The sequence below is a fragment of the Leishmania donovani genome, chromosome 34 (genome assembly GCF_000227135.1).
Source record: "Leishmania donovani BPK282A1 complete genome, chromosome 34".
Classification (NCBI taxonomy): Eukaryota; Euglenozoa; class Kinetoplastea; order Trypanosomatida; family Trypanosomatidae; genus Leishmania; species Leishmania donovani.
This window is the reverse complement of record NC_018261.1, coordinates 493,263-510,082: the sequence shown is the minus strand read 5'-3', so window position 1 is coordinate 510,082 and position 16,820 is coordinate 493,263. Positions and strand designations below refer to the sequence as shown.

General features: G+C 61.0%; 4 protein-coding genes across 4 annotated transcripts; all 4 read left to right on the top strand.

Moving 5' to 3' along the window:
- Nucleotides 1-530: 530 nt before the first annotated feature.
- Nucleotides 531-2,201, top strand: LDBPK_341180 (hypothetical protein, conserved; the record flags this gene model as incomplete). The annotated part of the gene is made up of 1 exon (XM_003864232.1): nucleotides 531-2,201. One exon carries the CDS (start codon nucleotides 531-533, stop codon nucleotides 2,199-2,201), a length of 1,671 nt encoding a protein of 556 aa, XP_003864280.1.
- Nucleotides 2,202-6,321: 4,120 nt separating this feature from the next.
- Nucleotides 6,322-10,617, top strand: LDBPK_341170 (dihydroxyacetonephosphate acyltransferase; the record flags this gene model as incomplete). The annotated part of the gene is made up of 1 exon (XM_003864231.1): nucleotides 6,322-10,617. One exon carries the CDS (start codon nucleotides 6,322-6,324, stop codon nucleotides 10,615-10,617), a length of 4,296 nt encoding a protein of 1,431 aa, XP_003864279.1.
- Nucleotides 10,618-13,772: 3,155 nt separating this feature from the next.
- Nucleotides 13,773-14,777, top strand: LDBPK_341160 (tuzin-like protein; the record flags this gene model as incomplete). Its single annotated transcript, XM_003864230.1, has 1 exon — nucleotides 13,773-14,777. The coding sequence occupies one exon, from the start codon at nucleotides 13,773-13,775 to the stop codon at nucleotides 14,775-14,777; it is 1,005 nt and encodes a 334-aa protein (XP_003864278.1).
- A 1,138-nt stretch (nucleotides 14,778-15,915) lies between these two features.
- On the top strand, nucleotides 15,916-16,587 carry LDBPK_341150 (amastin-like surface protein, putative; the record flags this gene model as incomplete). Its single annotated transcript, XM_003864229.1, has 1 exon — nucleotides 15,916-16,587. The coding sequence occupies one exon, from the start codon at nucleotides 15,916-15,918 to the stop codon at nucleotides 16,585-16,587; it is 672 nt and encodes a 223-aa protein (XP_003864277.1).
- Between the last annotated feature and the right edge of the window lie 233 nt (nucleotides 16,588-16,820).

Below are 16,820 nucleotides of genomic sequence, written 5' to 3'. Positions count from 1 at the left end.
TGCGCCTTTTCTTTCGATGCTCTCGTCCCGATTCTTCCCCTCCTCTTCTACCTGCTTCACTGTGCATCGCAATCTCGCGCGCATCTTCGACTCAGCTCATAGTCCCGCTTCCTCGCTTCCCTTCGGCTCACTGGACAGCCTTCAACAACTCCGACAAGGGAACAAGCGGCATGAGGTGGAGACGGGAGCGCACCATCGTCGGCGTTAGTGGATGAAACGTATCTGCGCATGAGCCGCATGCATCGCTGCTGCGGCCCACGAAAAGGGGAACAGCTGGCTCGCCCACCCTCCCTCGGCATTGCGCATTCTGCGCTGGGTCTCTCTTCCCTCTACCCTCTTCCCTTCCCCCTTCTCTCTGCTTACCTCCGTGCTCTGTGCTGCCTGCGCCTCCTTGCCGTTCATTTGCGAGTACATACGCACCGCAACGCTGTTGCTGCTGTTCTTTGGCGTTGTTCGTTTCGCGGCATGCTGTCGCGCGTGCTTATTTGTCTCCATCTGCAGCAGAGTCCGCAAGCAGTAGTTTGGCCATCATGCATTCCACTCCTCCCCCCGAGACGGATGTGAACGGGTTGGCGTCGGCGCGCAAGCGCCCCCGGTCGCCTGCTGTGGCCGATTCGCTGGGATTACCTTTACGAGGCCTCCCGCGCCACACACCACCTGTGTTGCTTACGAATGCGGACGCTGCGTTGAGCGACGCAACTGCCGCCGGATGGAGCACCGTGCAGCAGCGCTTCGCTGCCGCTCAATGGCGCCGCGGCTGCTTTTATTTGTCGCTTCAAGCACCATCTGAGCCGCCAGCCTCGTCACGCCCACGCCGGTCCGCGCCGACAGGAGCGCCTGGTGAAGAGGAAGCAACAGCGATAGGTGCGGCTGAGGCCAAGGCAGCTGTCGCAGCACGTTACATACAGCCTCACCCATGGAAAGTTCTCCGCAGCATCCATGGCGGCAGCGCGTTGAGGACTGTTTTCCTTCCGAGGGTGAAGGGTGCTCTGGTGCCACCAGCAGCTTTCCTGCCCGCCTTTCTGGCTCCGCCGGCGATGGTGCAGCTGGAAACATGGAACACCTATTGGGAGGCGTACTCCACGTGCTGTGCGGATGAGCTGGAGGGGTTGTCTAAGCAGTTGGAGGCACCACCGTCTACCGCAGGGTACCGCCGCGTGCTTCTCACAGTATCCGCGCCCGCCTTCCCATCGTTGTCGACACCACCGACCATCGCCACCAGCAGCGCCACCACTGCGTCTAGTGCCCACAATCATCTCCCGGTGCTGAAGGGCGGCCCTCCTCTTTCGGTTTTTCCGTCGTGGGGCAAAGACAGCAAGGTTGCCGAGCCGCAGATGCATTCCTCTCTCTTCTCTTTGTCCTCCCCCTCCGTGCTACCTTCACGTCCGCTGCCGCACTCCCACGAGGCGTCTGTGTCATCGTGCTCGCACTCGTACTCGTATACCTCCCACAGCCGAAGTAGCGGCGACGCCGTCAGTGCTGTCAAGGCTGCACACGCCGACGACTGCATCGCTGCACTGTCGTTCCTGCCTTGCGTGCTGGATGACCTCCTGTACCACTACGCGCATCGCTTTGGTGCCGTCGAGCACCTCGAGACGCGCGAAAGCAGCGCATCTGCAGGCGCCCCCTCCACCGCCACAGCTCGCGTGATTGTGAGCGTGCAATTCACGACCGCCGAAGCGGCCGGCGTGTTTCTCCGCTGGGCGGATGGCGTCTCTGTAGCGGATATCATCGCATCCTATCGGCGAGACACACAGGCATCGGTGACGCTAAGCGAGGGCCACCTCTCCCCTGCGCGGAGCGAAAAGGTGGTAGGGGCGCTGGCAAGTGACGGAGCCACTGGTCTAGCCATGGAAGAGACAACAAAGCCGCAGGGCGAGCTTGACTGTGGTGACGCGGCATGGTGGGATGCGCTGGAAGAAGCTTCCCGGCGGCAGCGGCTCTGTCTCATCGCGAAGCCAGCCCCGCACGACCCACGCCGCATCACTGCGAAGCTGCTGCTCGGGCCGAATGTGATGGTGTCGACGCCGCTGGTGAAGAGCTTGTTCACCGGTCTGTTCGACACGACATGCATGGAGTACCGCGCCGAGTTGAGAGCCTTCTGCATTGAATTCGCGAACAAGAAGGAGTGTCGCTTGGCTCTGCACGCACTCCAGTGCTCGCTTTGGCGGGTGTTCGGCGTCTCTCTCATCTTCACGTAGCTCGCCCCCTTCTCGTTTTATTTATGTACTTGTGGCTGTCTTCGTGTTTCCAACTGTTCCCCCTCCCCCCACCCTCACGGCTGCGATAAGGGGTATGGTTTGATGCTTCGCGCTCCGCTTTTTGTACTAGTCACGATCGCACGTGCCCACATGTGCACTCACAACAGACGCGCACCATGTGCGGGGCTTTGTGGATCATATCTTAGCTGCGCATCAGCCGAGGAGCCCCCGCTGTACATTGGGGGAAGCAGGAGGGGACCACACGCTTGCCGCACACGGATGCGCGCTCTCTCTCCTAGCGGCTCCCCGAAAGCTCCACATGCGCCTACTACTCTATGCACTTCCCTCCCTCCCTTCCTCACTCCCTTCAGGCGCGGCATGTTTTTTTTTCTATTTTGCTGCTCTTGTCTCTGTGTTTGCGCCTCTCCTCCCGTGCACCGTCGGCGTTGTGTTGTGTCGCGTTGTTGCACTGTGTATTACACTGTGCTCCTGCTCATCCTCCCCCCTCTCCCCTCCCCACCACCAACACCGCACACGGCAACGGCCTCAGTCTCTCTCTCTCTCTGCACGCGCCTGCGCGTGCTTTTGCTTCAGCCTCACGTAAGGATCCTCGTCTCGTGTTCTTTCTCTGTAGCAGCTGCGTTGCAGAAGTCCCAACCGCCACCCATCTCACCACAACGCCTCCATTCGCATCCGTCGTGCTCGCCATCCTCCTCGTCTTGCACGTTGCCTCGGCCTGGAAAGGCCCGACTTCCCCAGCTTCTCGACGCTTCTTGACCGTCCCTCACACGCACACAAACGCATTCGTCGCCGTCGCCATGTCGGCGGTTTCCCGCAACGGCTGCTCAGGAAGCGGTCGTGCTTGACGACCTCACACTCGGCAGTGACCCCTTCACGTTTGATCCCTTTTGCTGCTTGCGGGAGCAACAGCAACGCGTATCTGGCGTGCACAAAAAATTTGCTTGGCCCCAGATCCGAGGTTGCTGCGCGGTCACGACACCGGCCGCGATGTCGGCTATCACGATGGCTGGGGCGCGTACCACGGCACCATCGTCCCTCCTCCCCCCCCCCCCGAGGCTTCCTGACGCACCCGCGGTGTCGTTTCAAGCCCATCGCGCTCACCCGCGCCGGCCTGGTGGACCACTCTGACGCCCATAAGTTCACAGCCCACTACTGCAAGGGGACAATACGCAGTGGCTCACGGCTGGCGGTGGCGTGCAGCACGCGGAGATGCTCCTCCTGCTGCACGCGAGCAAGCCCAACACTGTGCAGTTGTTCCACATGTGTGTGGGTGAGCCTGAAGCGCAAGAAAAAAATGTGCACGCCGTACTTCAAGCTCTGGAAGGAGGCGGCAGCCATGGCGCCGCTGGCACTCCACTGGTGCTGGACGTCATCGACAAGTCAGCAGAGTTACTTGAGCTACAGGAGCGGGCTCATCGGCGAGCCTGTAATGTAGCGAGGCCCATTCGTGGTCAGCACGCGAGCAGAAATTCCGGAGTGTTTCGAAGTCCCACCGCTGCACCCGGTTTGGCGGCGTTTGTTAAGAAACCAGTGATCACGTGCACCCCGCGATATGCCGCCTGACGCAGTGCACGTGGAAACGCGCAAGGAACTCGCGCCGAGGAAGAAGCCGGACGCACAAGAAGGCTCTGGAAGGGAAATGAAATGGCCAACAGTGGGTGGTGTGCCATCGGCGATTGAGTGCAGACGTCTTCGCACCTTCTCACCTGCCCTTGTAAGGATTCTCAGCTCTTTGTGTGTGTGTGTGTGTGTGTGTGAGGCGTGCGCTCACCCTCCGCCATCGCCACTCCCTCATTACGGCGACGCTTTCGTTTCCTCGCACGCTTACCTCCTTTGTTTCTCCCCTCTATTTTGTTAGCGTACACGCGGCTCCTCTCCTACCATGCAATTTCATCATCGCCGTCGCCATCGCTCTCTTCCTCTACCGGCGCCCGACTCAGCCACACGTCATTACGGAGACCACCAGACATATCGGACGCTTCTCTCTCTTGAAGGAGATGTGCGTCAGCGCGCGTTCGTACGCGAGCATCTCTTTTACTGTGGCGCAGTGGCACACCCTTCACGCCGTCCACGTCGACCTCCACTTAAATGCGCGGGTCCCTGCTGTCTTCCCTCTCCCTCCCCCTCCCTCCGCAAGCCGACGCGCGTGGGGCGTGACTCTTGCCTCTGTGCCTGCTGCCACTGCGATCAAGCGTGTTCGTAGGTGGGCGATCTTGCTCTACGGCCACCCCTGCATCCAAGGAGGCAGCAGGCGATTGCTCTTGTCATCACTCCGTCCTTCATGCGTACGCTCTGTTCCTGTATCCGTGATGTACGCATGGAGGGGTGGGGATGGAGATGCGATCCATGTGTGCGCCACTGACAGAAGTCCGGGGGAGAAAACAAATTCCAAAAGAGACACGCAAAGTGAACGCGCACGACGCGTCGAGGGAGCGGCAGCGATCAACAGCGGTGCTCTACCTCTCCCCGACCGTGCCATTCTCCATGCAGACGAGGAGATAAGGACGGCAGAGGAACAACGGTCGCAATGCCAATATCTGCATACATATACATATATATATATATATATATACATATACATATACATATGTGTGTGTGTGTGTGTGTGTTTGTATTTGTATGTGTATACGCCGTTCTCAACGTGGTACTTCGGTAGTGTGCCGCCCAGACGTGCGGGGCACGTGGAGGAATCGGAGATGTACGTGACGCACATTGCACCTCCCGACTTGTCATCCGACAACCTCTTTCTTTGCCCTCTATCGCGACGTCTCGTCTCTGCCGCGAAGCGGGAATCGCTCTGCGAGCAGACGTATCTCACTCGCTGATGGCTGATACGTTTCCTTGCTGGCCTCTTGTCAAGGCATCCACCCCCCGTTCTCCCACACACCTGACTGGGTAGGCACTCAGAGGATTTACCTCCTCTGTCTCTGTTGATGCTATACCATTTTCGTATTCGCCTCCCTTCACTCTGCCTCTCTCCGCGTCTGTATTTCTTAATACCTCGCTCTTTCTACCATCCATCATTGATGCGCATGTTGAGGTGCTTCCATTCTCACGCAGTGCCTGTGTACGCGTGCATCACACAGCCACTCGCATAGCATCGGCCTCCTCTGTCTCTCTCTCTGCCCTCTACCCCTCCACCACACACAAAAGAAAAAAACTGATCCCTCTTCACAACTCTCCTAGGCTTTTCGTTGCACTTTTCGTGGGCGCACACGCGTGCGAACGGTGGCGCTCGCGTTTTATTGCCCCCTGCTGTACTTGGAACCGAGCTAAGCTGAGCTGAGCTGAACTTTGTGTGTATGCATACGCGCAGGCGTCTTTTTTTGTGGATGACTTTCTGTTTGTTGTTGTTTTGCCCTATAGCTCCTTCTGCGTGTCCTAATCATCTATCACGGGGGGTTCTCCTTCGATGCGGTCTTCTCCCCCTCCCTCTCTCTTTACATACCCTATAGCCCTCCGTGACGAAGTAGAACGGCACTCTTTGCATCCCGCCTTTTTGTTTTGTTTTCTGTTTGCCGGTGCGTGCCCTTGGTGCCAAGCCAGGCTGCCTTTCTGTTTGCGTGAGTGTGTATTTCTGCGCGCGTGTACCTCTGTTGCCTGCGGTGCTGCTGCTCGGGCGCAGCTCCCCATCCCTCATTTACACGGCACCCAGCATCCCTCTCTGCCCTGTTTCTCTCTCTCGCTTGGAAATCGATACCCACACCAGCACGTGCACTTCAGCTGCAGCTCACGTTGGGCGTGCAGGTATATGTGGCGACAAGGCACTGAAAAGCGAAGCGCAAGGCTTATCTTCTCCATTTTTGTTCCTTTTCCTGCTCGCCAGCTCTACGAAATTGGTCCCGCCGGTATTCTGCCGCGCCTGTGCAGGCGAGGTCAACCAGCGCAGACACACTCGCACGCAGGCAGCAGCCGTGTACCGTTAAGATCTCCTCGCTCACTGTTCGCTCTGGCGTTTTGTTGTTGTTCGTTCGTTACGTAAAAAGCGTATCGAGTGCTCGAGTGATCGCGTATGCGAAATTTTTTTTTTGGTGCTTGGCATTTTGTGCGCGTGCGATTCTTTCACTGTGGTTAGCGCGCGGCACAGACTTCGAAGGAAATGAGCTTCCCACCACCTCGTCTAGCGCTTCCAGAGGAGTGCAAGCAGGTCGTGTTGGTCGCTCCCATCGATGGCCTCACTGCGGCATGTGCTTGCGCGATCGCCACATCCCCGCTCGTGCCGCTGAACTGCCGCGTGCTGGTCGACGGCATCACAGTGAAGAGCAGCAGCCCATCCTCCGGCAACGATAGCCTCCACACAGCGCGCAGCTCCGCCGAAACCGCTGCCACCACGAGAGACTTCATGAGCACCGTGCAGCGAGTGGAGGCAAAACTGCGTGCAAGCCGCGCCACACGCCGCGACATTTCTGTGACACACATGACGCAGTTCTACTATGGTGGGGTGTCACCCAAGGCGGAGGAGATCGGGCCGATGCTGCATCGAATTCATCTACTCGGCAGCGGCGCACTTGGCGAGACGAGCTTCACGGCATCCTCAACAGACGTCTCTTCTGGGTCTGGCGGGAGCTGTGGTGTACCTCGTGTTGCGGATTCTCTGTTTGTGCTGGTGCTGAGTGCGCAGTCGCTGAGCCCAGACACGGAAAGCGGGCTCAAGGCGTACGATATCCTTCTGCGTCGTCTTTGGAGTGCTGCCGGCGCTTCGCAAGCCTCCGAAACCGCTTCTCAACAGACGCGGGTGCGCGGCAGTCTTATCATTCTCGCCGACGACGTCTATCGCACGGCTGCGTGTGCAATGCTGTCGAGCATCGCGAAGGAGGTCGCCACGGCGGTAGACTGGGTGGTGCTCCTCACCTACTCATACGCTATGGACCCGCCGGCGCTGGAGTTCGGTGCGACGGAGGTCGCCGTTCAAGCCGCGTCGGGTATTTCACACGGCGGCACGCTTCCCGTGTTGTGCGCCGCCAACGCCCTCGGCGTGCTCCGGCACTTCCCTGTCAGCCGAAGTGAGCCAGCCACTATTACGCCCGTCGACGTCGCTCTGAATGCCGCCTTCTTAGGATACATATGGCTGTGCCACGGCGAGTTGCCAGAGTGTGTGGAGTGTGCCGCGGAGATGCAGTACTGTGGCTCTTCGCCTGCGTCCTCGCACGCCGCCGCTGCTGCCGAGGCGGCGACGGCAATGCCAGCGCCGCCGGCGCAGTGTGTCACGCGACACCGTATGGGGTCCTTCGCAGTTGCCGAATCACGCAAGCCTGGCGAGGCGTCACTGGTGTGGGGCATGATGGGCGAGTATCTCATGAGTTATTACGGTCGATTTGCCGACCAGATTTCGGCGGCGTTTCCCGTGGCTGGCGTGCTGACGCCGGCGCCAATTCTGCAGTTCCCGTTTAGCGTGGCGGATTTGGTCAACTTCGGGCCGGAGCCGCGCGCGGCTGCCTACGCGCTGGAAGGATGGCGCGCGTATCAGCAGCGGCAGCGCATCATGGAAGAGAAGGTCGGTAATGCCGAGGCGGCGCAGGCGCTAAAGGCTTACGTGACACAAATGGACAGCGTTGTCAGCTACATCGAGCGTACTGCACGCGTGGCAGCGGTGCGAGACAAGACATCTGCTGCCTTCGCCGCATCGCGCAGGCGTACAGCGTCCTCGTCCTTCTCCGTTCCGCCATACCGCCTCGATGACTTCAACGTGGCGTTGTATCACTCGCTACTGCGTCGCTTGACATCGCACCACACACTCATGCCCTATCACCAGTGTGTGGCGCTCGTCGAGGTCGACTGGGAGGCATATGTGTCGGTGATTGCACGGGCAGTGCTTGAGCACCTGGCACGGTGTGTTCTGCGGTCTTCATCCGGCTTGCAGCACGTAGGGAGTCGCTCCCACGCTCCGCCGGTGGCCGACAGCGCGAGCGTCGTCAGCATAGTACGCGATCCTCCTGTCGTCAGCGCCCCAGCCGAGCCGGCGCCTGCGAGTGCAGCGGTGTCGTCGCCCACCAAGCCGGAGGCAGCTGCTTCTGCCGCAGAAGCCCCTTTCGCCTTTCCAGAGCCGCGGCGCTACTTCACCAACGACTTTGTGTACCGCGGTGCCGAGCGCATCCCGCCGTTTCCGTCTCTTCTGCACAAGTACTTCGATTGCTTCGTGTTTCTTCATCGCGCCGGTATGACGGCGAACGGCTGGCGCAGTGACATGACACCTGGCATGACGCCGCAGGTGCTCACCTCAATCATCGCGCAGCCGAACATCCAGCGGCTCATGACCGCTCTGGCTGCCAAAGACGGCGCATCGAAAAAAGACGTGGAGGCCCGGGCAAAGAGTCTTCTGCTGCAGTGCGGCGATGCACTGAATCACGTTCACTGTCGCGCGCTGGGTCTCATGATTCGCGCAATCTTTCGCAGTATCTACGGCCGCGTCGACGTCAACAACGGCGCCTATGAGCGCCTCCACCGTTACTTCGCCATGCCGCGCGTAGCCGTCGTCTTCGTCCCGCTGCACCGCTCATACATTGACTTCCTCATTCTCTCCGAGGTGCTGGCGCTCATGCGGTTGCCGCTGCCGCACATCGTGGCTGGAGAAAACTTTCTTAGCATGGGCGTCCTCGCAACCCTGATGCGGGGCAGCGGCGCCCTCTTTATGCGCCGCTCCTTCCGCGACGACCCACTGTACGCTGCGCTGTTGAAGGAGTATGTGCGGCACCTGGTGCGTGCGCGCCGCCCTCTCGAGTTCTTCATTGAGGGAACACGGAGTCGCACTGGCAAGACGATGGCGCCTAAGCTGGGCCTTCTCAAGTTTGTCTGCGACACCTTCTACGAGCCGGGTCAGCAGGAGCTTGACGACGTGCTCATTATGCCGGTCAGCCTCTCCTACGACGAGGTGCTCGAGGCCACCACACATGCCAAGGAGCTCTTGGGCGTTCCGAAGCCGAAGGAGAACCCGACGAACATGCTCAAAGCCCGAAGTCTACTCGAGCGCATGCACGGCAACATCAACATCCACATTGGCGAGCCCGTGTCGCTGCGCTCCCTCAAGGAGCACCCGCAGCAGTGCCCGCTGCCGCTCCAGCCTAAGGGCGAGCAACTCCGAGATCTGGCTGCGCCAGCCGCCGCAACCGCGTCGGTGTGCAAGACAATCGATACCACGCCTTCCATTGCCAAAGGCAGCTCCATCACCCCGATCCCTCTTCTCGCCACCGTCGCGTGGCACCTGGTGTACAAACTACAGCGTAACACGGTCATCACCCCGGCGTCGATGGTGGCTGCTGTAGTCGAGTGTCTTGGCCCTTACTACTGCACAGCAACGACAACGTTGAAGGAGGGCATTGACACCACCGCGGCAGCCGCCATACCGTTAGAAAAGGTTCACCAGGGGGTCAAGTGGCTGCGTAGGCGCTTGCGCGAGCGCGGTGCTCAGCTTTCGGTGGAGGCCTCCGAGTTGAGCCCTGCTGGGGTCGTGACGCAGGCGCTGACCAACCTCTACCGCTACATCCACATCACGGACGAGATGTCAGGCGTGACATACCACCCCGACAGCGTGGTCACCAGGATCGCAGTCAACATCAGCACCAACCAGCTCATCCACGTTTGTATGGACGAGGCCCTCGTCGCCGTCGTCGCGCAGGCGTTCGGCTCTGCCACAACGCCGCACAGTCCGCCATCAGGCGCCGACGGGGCGATGCTGTGCGGGGTCCGCTCCGTGAAAGCGGACGTGCTGAGCAGCCAGACGCAGCTTTTGCAGCGGCTGCTGTCCGCTGAGTTCCCCAACTACGCCGAAGCAGCACCGATGAGCTTCGCGTCGTGGCTGGAGTGCACTATAAGCCAGCTTCAGCAGTGCGTAGAGGAGCACACCGTGTCCTCCCAGCTTTCTGGCGCCGACACGCACGGCGGTACTGTTGTGCACCTGCCCGTTACGCAGTACTACTACTTCCTCCTTCAACTCATCTGCCCTCACGTGGAGGCGCTCTACACGGTGCTGGTGGCTGCGTCGGCACTGCTGGCGACGTACCCTGGTAAGCCACTCGGGGCTGCCGAAGTGGTCACGGCGACGCAGCGAGCGTGTGGCATCCTGTATGCGGAGCACAAGCTGCGCTATGTAGTGGCGGCCAACAAGGAGACGCTGCAACACTACTACGAGAGCCTCATCGCGCTCTCGCTCTTACAGATAAAGCGCGTGCCCGTTACAACGGCGCCTGGCCAGTCGAAGGTAAGCAGAAGAGTCGTCGCGTACACGGTCGGGTTATTAGGGCAAGAGGCAGCGCTGGCTCGCCTCAAGGTGCTGTCGACACAGATAAAGGCTCTGTGGTGGCACCCCTCTGCAGCGGAAGGGGTGACGATCGACAAGGCAGCCATTCAAGAGCGTGTGCTGGCAGTGTACCGTGAGCTAACACAGCCGTCCAAGATGTGAGACACTCGTGTAGATCTGTGTCGCGCTTAGTGAGAAGGGAAGGGAAGTGACAGCTCTCATGGCAGTGAAGAGGAGGGAAGGTGCAGCATGGAGTAACAGCAGTGTCGCAGGGGGTAGGGGGGAGGGGGCGCGCCGGGACGCACATGGCGTGTCTAATCACGCTCCCTCCCACCACAGCGCAACAAATCACGCGCACCAGCTCTTCTAGTTGCTCCTCTCCCTGTTTGACTGAGCAGTTTCGATGGCTGCCTGCCAACTTATGTGGGTCTGGATACCTCTCTCTCGCTCTGATCCTTACGTTTTGTCTTCGTCACATGCTTCCCTGTGATCTGCCATCTTTTCTTCTCGCTTCATGAAGGCGACGTTGGTACGCCGGCCGACTCTCCCCTCCCTGTCCGTCTATCTTTTACTGTACACTCATCGCACCCGTGCGCGCACAAAGACGTGTCGAGAGAGAAAACTTGGCAGCTCGCTCGGTTTTACTCCTATTTCGCATCTGCCGCGTCTCTCCTCCTCTTTCTCTCATCGCCGTGGTGCCGATGAACTCGCCTCCCTCCTCCCTTTTTCTTTTGTGGTGCCCTTCGCCTCCTGTGCACATCAGGCAGTGGATGACCCTATCTGTTGATCCGCTGGCGATCCATGCTGATCTTAACCGGAACTAAACGCGCTGAAGAAGATGCTGAAGAAAGGGGGAAAAACATGTATACGCACGAAGGCGACTAGGTGGGTTGCGTTCGCTGGTGTTGCGACAATGTTGATGCCTTCGCCGAACTTTCCATGGCCGTGCAAGAACGCAGCTCACGGTGCCACGACCGTTGTGACTCACACAGGCACGCCCTCCTCCTCGTTACAGCTCAACTCACTAGCCCACCCACACTCTTCGTGCGAGGGTTGCTCTGTAGCACAAAGAACAGAGAACGCTGTCTCTCTCTCTCTCAAGCTCCACTTCATTTTCTCTTTCCCTTCGCACTTAAGCGGAAACACTGCCTTGTCTGATCACCGCAGCAACTGTGTGGCTGTGCGCCGCTGCTAACTGCACATGATACATCTTGGCACACGCGAATATACACACGCGCGGTAGAGGACACATCAAACAAGTACAGTAACCACCACCCCATGCACACCGCACTCACCACCACCATCAATACATATATATGTGTATCTCCTGCGTGTGCAGGCGCCGAAGCGCAGACATCATGTCCTACAGCACTCTTCTGCTTCTTCCTTTGCATTTTCGTGCGCCGCCTCTTACTTCTTTTTCTTCATTTTTCCACGTTGTACTGTGGTGAGTGCTTGCGCCTCGAACAGCGAATGCTAGCGGGCAACTCAAGCGCTCTCACTCCTCCTTCTACTGCTTGCCCCTTGCTCTCCGCCCTAAGCCAGCAGGTGAGTGCGCCAGTCTCTGCGGAAGGATCTGAATGCACCGAAATGCCTCATAGTAGACCCCATTGGTCCGACTCTGCTGCATACCTCTCTCACGCGATTGGAGGTGTGCCGGAGAGTTGTATTTCGTGTGCGGCTGTGGTCTTGACGGTGCAGAGGTGGGCAGGGGGTGGGTGCGCGTGCGCTGAGTTTTCGATGGACTGGTGCCGGAAAGAAAGCTGTGCATGGGCATTCTCATGCATGGCCTAGCCTCGCGCGGCCAAGCGTTTGCGGGGTTCCAGACGGTTTACGCCGGCTACCGGTGTGCATCCTATGAGCTCCGAAGACCGGGGAAAGGCGGGCGTCCTGCGCACGTGGGGATTCCGACTGCGGATGGCTCGATCACTCATGCTGCTGAGGGAGGGGGTGCAGGTGTCGAAGGAGTGCATCCGTCGCCTCGAGGCAGCTGTCAGCCGATTCATGGACAGCCGCGCGCGCCCGCTGCCGGGAGACGAAGCGGATGCTGACACGGGGCGAGCGGCGGCGGGTCTGGGAGGACATAGATGTTGCCGTCTCTGAGGGGCCCCATCGCGGACCGACACGCCCACGGAGGAGGATCCGCGGCCGCTCTTCCGTCTCCCCCCTTCCGTGCTCGACCCGTGGCATGCACGCAAGGCGTCGCTGAAGGGCAGACACAGCGTGTGGTGGCTCATTCTGGTAGCGGCATCGACGGCCGAGCGGACGGATGCAACGCAGGCCGCGGCGCAAGCAACCGCGGCGCCTTCGGCTGCGAACGGCCCCCAGCCCCGGTCCATCGACGCCGTGTGCCCCGGTGCCGTGGGGATCCCAGCGCCGCCCAGCGATCCCTGGCCCGGAGAGCCCACTTTGGGCCGGGCAGGGAGGGACTGCCGCCCCCAGGCGCCATTTGCTGCAGCGCGACGTGGCGTGGGCCTCTGCTGAACGCTCACCTTGCCCAAATCGTCAGAACCAACCCGTGTTGTCCAGGCTGTGGCATGATGCAGACCGTCGTTATCGCCGTCTTCTCGGCGATCTGCGGCGTCGCATTCAACGGGCTCGGCATGACGCCACAAAAGAGCCGGGACATTGCACTGGCCTTGAAGAGGGCCTTCGACTGCCTCCTCACTCAGACGCGGCTCTCGCGCGTGCTCACCCTCTGCAGCGCAAGCTCCCGGGACGAGCGGACGATAGGCCCCGTGATCCTGGTGTGTTTAACCGCGAGCAGGTGCATGAGACGTTGGGGGGGGGGCACGGTAGGAAAAGAGCACGCACTCGCAGAGCAGCAGCGTACCGGGGTGCCCCTATCACGGCACACCCCCAGCGAGGTTTGTGGGTGAGGGGCGCGGCGGAAGCGGACAGAAGGACCAAGCAGCCAAATGAAGTGAGCGCAACCTTGCACGCCCCCTCTCACGGCGGGCACTACAGTGTACGCCGCTGCGCCGGAATGTAAGCGCCGCGCAGCTCGAAGAGAGCGCGGGGCGATTTGAGCAGAATTTTCGGAGTGAGACAACATGAGCGCAGCTGGGCAGCCTCTGCGTATGGCGCCGGCTATTCGCAGACACGAAGGACCTTGCGATGGACTTGCACACGGCACAGCTGTTCACCGACAGCATGAACATCTGGTGTCAGACAAGCCACACGTATGGTGTGAACATCATCAGTGCTCTGCGGAGGCTGGGCCAGCGGCACCGCGAACTGATACTGCCGGGCACAGCCCCTAGTGCGAGATACTGTGGTTGGTGCCCCGGAGTGTCCTGCACCTTGCGCCCGAGGAGATGGTGGTGTACTTGTGGGCGGTGGCCAAGACGAGCAGGGCCAGTCCCTTCCATCCGCATCGCTTGTGCGTCGTGCGTGGCGGCGGGACTGCGGGCGTGGCTCAGCGGCCACAGGAGGCCGTGCGGGGACAAAGGGGGAGGGGGCGAGAAGCTGCTTTCGTTACTCGGCAGCCTCACGCTCCGCACCGACAGCGAGCAGCTGCAGGTGCTACCCCATCCAGGCACTGGCTCGTTGACGTGCCTCGCGCAGCGGACGAGCAACTACCGGCGCCGCTCCATGTCGCAGCGGGAACTGCTGCGCGCGCGACCCGCGCGACGTGGAGGTCATCGCGCTCATCCTATCTAGCGGCGGCTGGGGGGGGAGCGGATTTGACTGCTGGAAAGGGCGGATCTCGTGCAGTCTGTGTCTGCGTCGGAGCCCGGGCAGGGCGGCATTGGCGAGAGGGTGCAGTGGGCGCGCGGCCAGCACGGGGCGATTGGCAAGCTGCACTGCGAGCGGGTGAGGGGCATGAGGCTTTGCTGCGCCCTGGCCAAGCACAAGGGCACCATGAGCTGTGTAGCAGGCATGCTTGCGGTGCGTTGCGTCCTCACGACGAGCCCACGCGCCCACGGGCGGCAGCAGAGAGGGGGGGAGGCCATGCATTCCGGCCCGCCATCCAGAACCTCCCCAAGGCCGCACGGTGGCCCCAGGGCGAGGGTGCGCTCGCGACTGCCGGCGGGGACCTCGTGAGGCGCACGGACGAGCAGGCGTCCGCCTACACGCAGCATGCCATCGACGCCGCCAGCCTCAACCGCTTTTTCGACGGAATGGGAGCGCGCAGCAGCGATGTGGACGAGCTGCTTGCCGCCGTGCATCACGGCCGCGTCTCGGCGGCAAGGTGTACGAATGCGAGGCTGTTGGAGGCAGTGCGGTGCAGTCTCGCAAAGGGTGTGCGGCTGTTCCGCAGCACGCCTTTCCGCCCCGCCCTCGTCGGCCAGTCACGCACATACGGCGTCGCTGCCTGAGGCGTCTCCTGCCCTTCGTTTTTGTGTCTCTTTCTTTCTTGCGCAGAGCCGCTGCGGTGCCGCGTCTGTGCGTCCTCCTGCCGCCTATACCTGCTGTCACTCTCTCTGCTGTCTGCAATGAGCGGCGACGACGCGGCGCGGGTGGTGTAGGCGGTGGCAGCGGTGTGGTACCGCGCGTGAGGGCCAAGAGGAAGGCGGAGTGTGTGTGTGTGTGTGTGTGTGTGCTGCTGCCTCCCCTCGCGCTGCCGTCATGGATGTGTGTTTTGTTCTCTGGACTTATGGAGAGGTGCGGGTGGGTGATGTGGGACTGACTAGTGGCGGCGGAGGCGGTGCGGAGTGGGCGGTGCTGCTGCTCTCCTGCACACGCGTACACAGCGGCCCCTCGTCCCCTTCCCTTCTCCTCTGTACACGCCGCTCGAAAGGCCTCACACAGACGCACCCACGACAACGCGGAGGGGGAGAACGGCGCCGAGAAGCAGCAGACGGCAGGCCCTGCAGCTGCGGCTCTTTGCACTCTCGCTCCCTCGTACGCCGACCTCGCTGTGCGCGGCGCGGTTGCTTGGCTGCCGCGGCCACACGGAGGGGGCGGTGCAAGACGAGAAGAGCGTGGGAGGGGGGCGGCAAGGCTTGCCAGGAGGGTGGCAGGCAGTGCCCTCCGTCCTCTCCGCTTGGACGCCTTCAGCGGTGCTTCCGTCTCGCCCTCGCTGCCGCTGCGGCGCTTCTCGCGTCCGCCGGCCGCCTCTCCGTACGTGCGTGCCTTGCGTGCATGCCGAGAAGTGGCCCATGTGCTCCCGCTGTGCGCGCCTCGCAGCGCCACATGCCCATGTCCTCGCCACTCTCCCCCGCATTTCTCTCTCTGTCTCTCCCTCTCTCCTCTCCCGCTTTCACTCCTGCCCACACCCCACATCCCTCCGCTTCTCACAACACGCAAACACACACACACACACATGAGCGACACCGTGTGCGTGCACGTGCAACAACAAAGACAACAGACATAGCCTTGCCAAGCCTCGACTCACTTCCGCTCTCGCCTCACTCCTCGTCAGCTCTGTCGCGCAGTCTCGACCGCCCTGTCGCTCTTGCTCCCGTCCACCTCCGCGTTGCCCTTGCCAGCTGTCGGCGTTGCGGATCCGCCAAAATGGCGTGCAGCATCGGCATGGTCCTCTACGTCATCCTCCAGCTCATCGCGTTCCTGTTGGTGCTGGTGGGTACGCCGATCGACATGTTTCGCGGCACGATTGCCGAAATTGCATTCTCGCACTTCTGCTTGACGTTGTGGGGCGCAAAATGGGGCTGCTCCAACAGCTCGTACTTTCTCACGTCGGACCAGTTGTGGGCAAATTGCACGGGCCGCCGCAACCGTTTCCGCGCTGCTCAGGCGTTGGCTGTCATCTCCATCTTTCTGTACGGCGCGGCGTTCGTCTTGGGCGTCCTTCTGCTGTTCTGCTGCTCGATCTTCCGCTGGGTGTGCCTGGTTCTCAACATCGTTGGCATCTTCACCTTGGGCATTGTCTGGGCGGCCATGGTGCTCACGTTCTACACGGATGAAGGCGTAACCTGCGAGCGGCTGATTATTGGCACAAGGTATGGAGCCGGCTTCGTTCTCTTCTTGGTGGCCTGGTGCCTGGATATCATCAACATCTTCTTATTGATGATCCGGTGCGACGATCAGAAGCTTGTTTCGACCGCGAATCCGGGGGTATATACAACAGGCGGGGAGGAAGTGAAGTGGAGGAGGCGGTGGGCAAGCTACTTCGGCTCCGCCGGCTTCTCCCCACAGACACCGTCGTGGAGGAGCCGGCGGAGCTGATGCCTGCGCGAGAAGGGAGGGAAGACGCGGACTCTCGTCGCTGCTTCTCGCCGCCTCACCTCTCGCGCTGCCGTCTCTCGCGTGTGTGCGTCCTCCCACGCGCGTCTGCTTGGGGGGCTTTTCGGCTTCCTCGCGTGCAAGGTAACCTGCGCTGTGTGGTGGGCAACGCACGCCTGGCGCCGGCAGGCCCACCCACGCCCCGTTCCCCCCCCCTGAGCCCCTCGCCCTCGCTG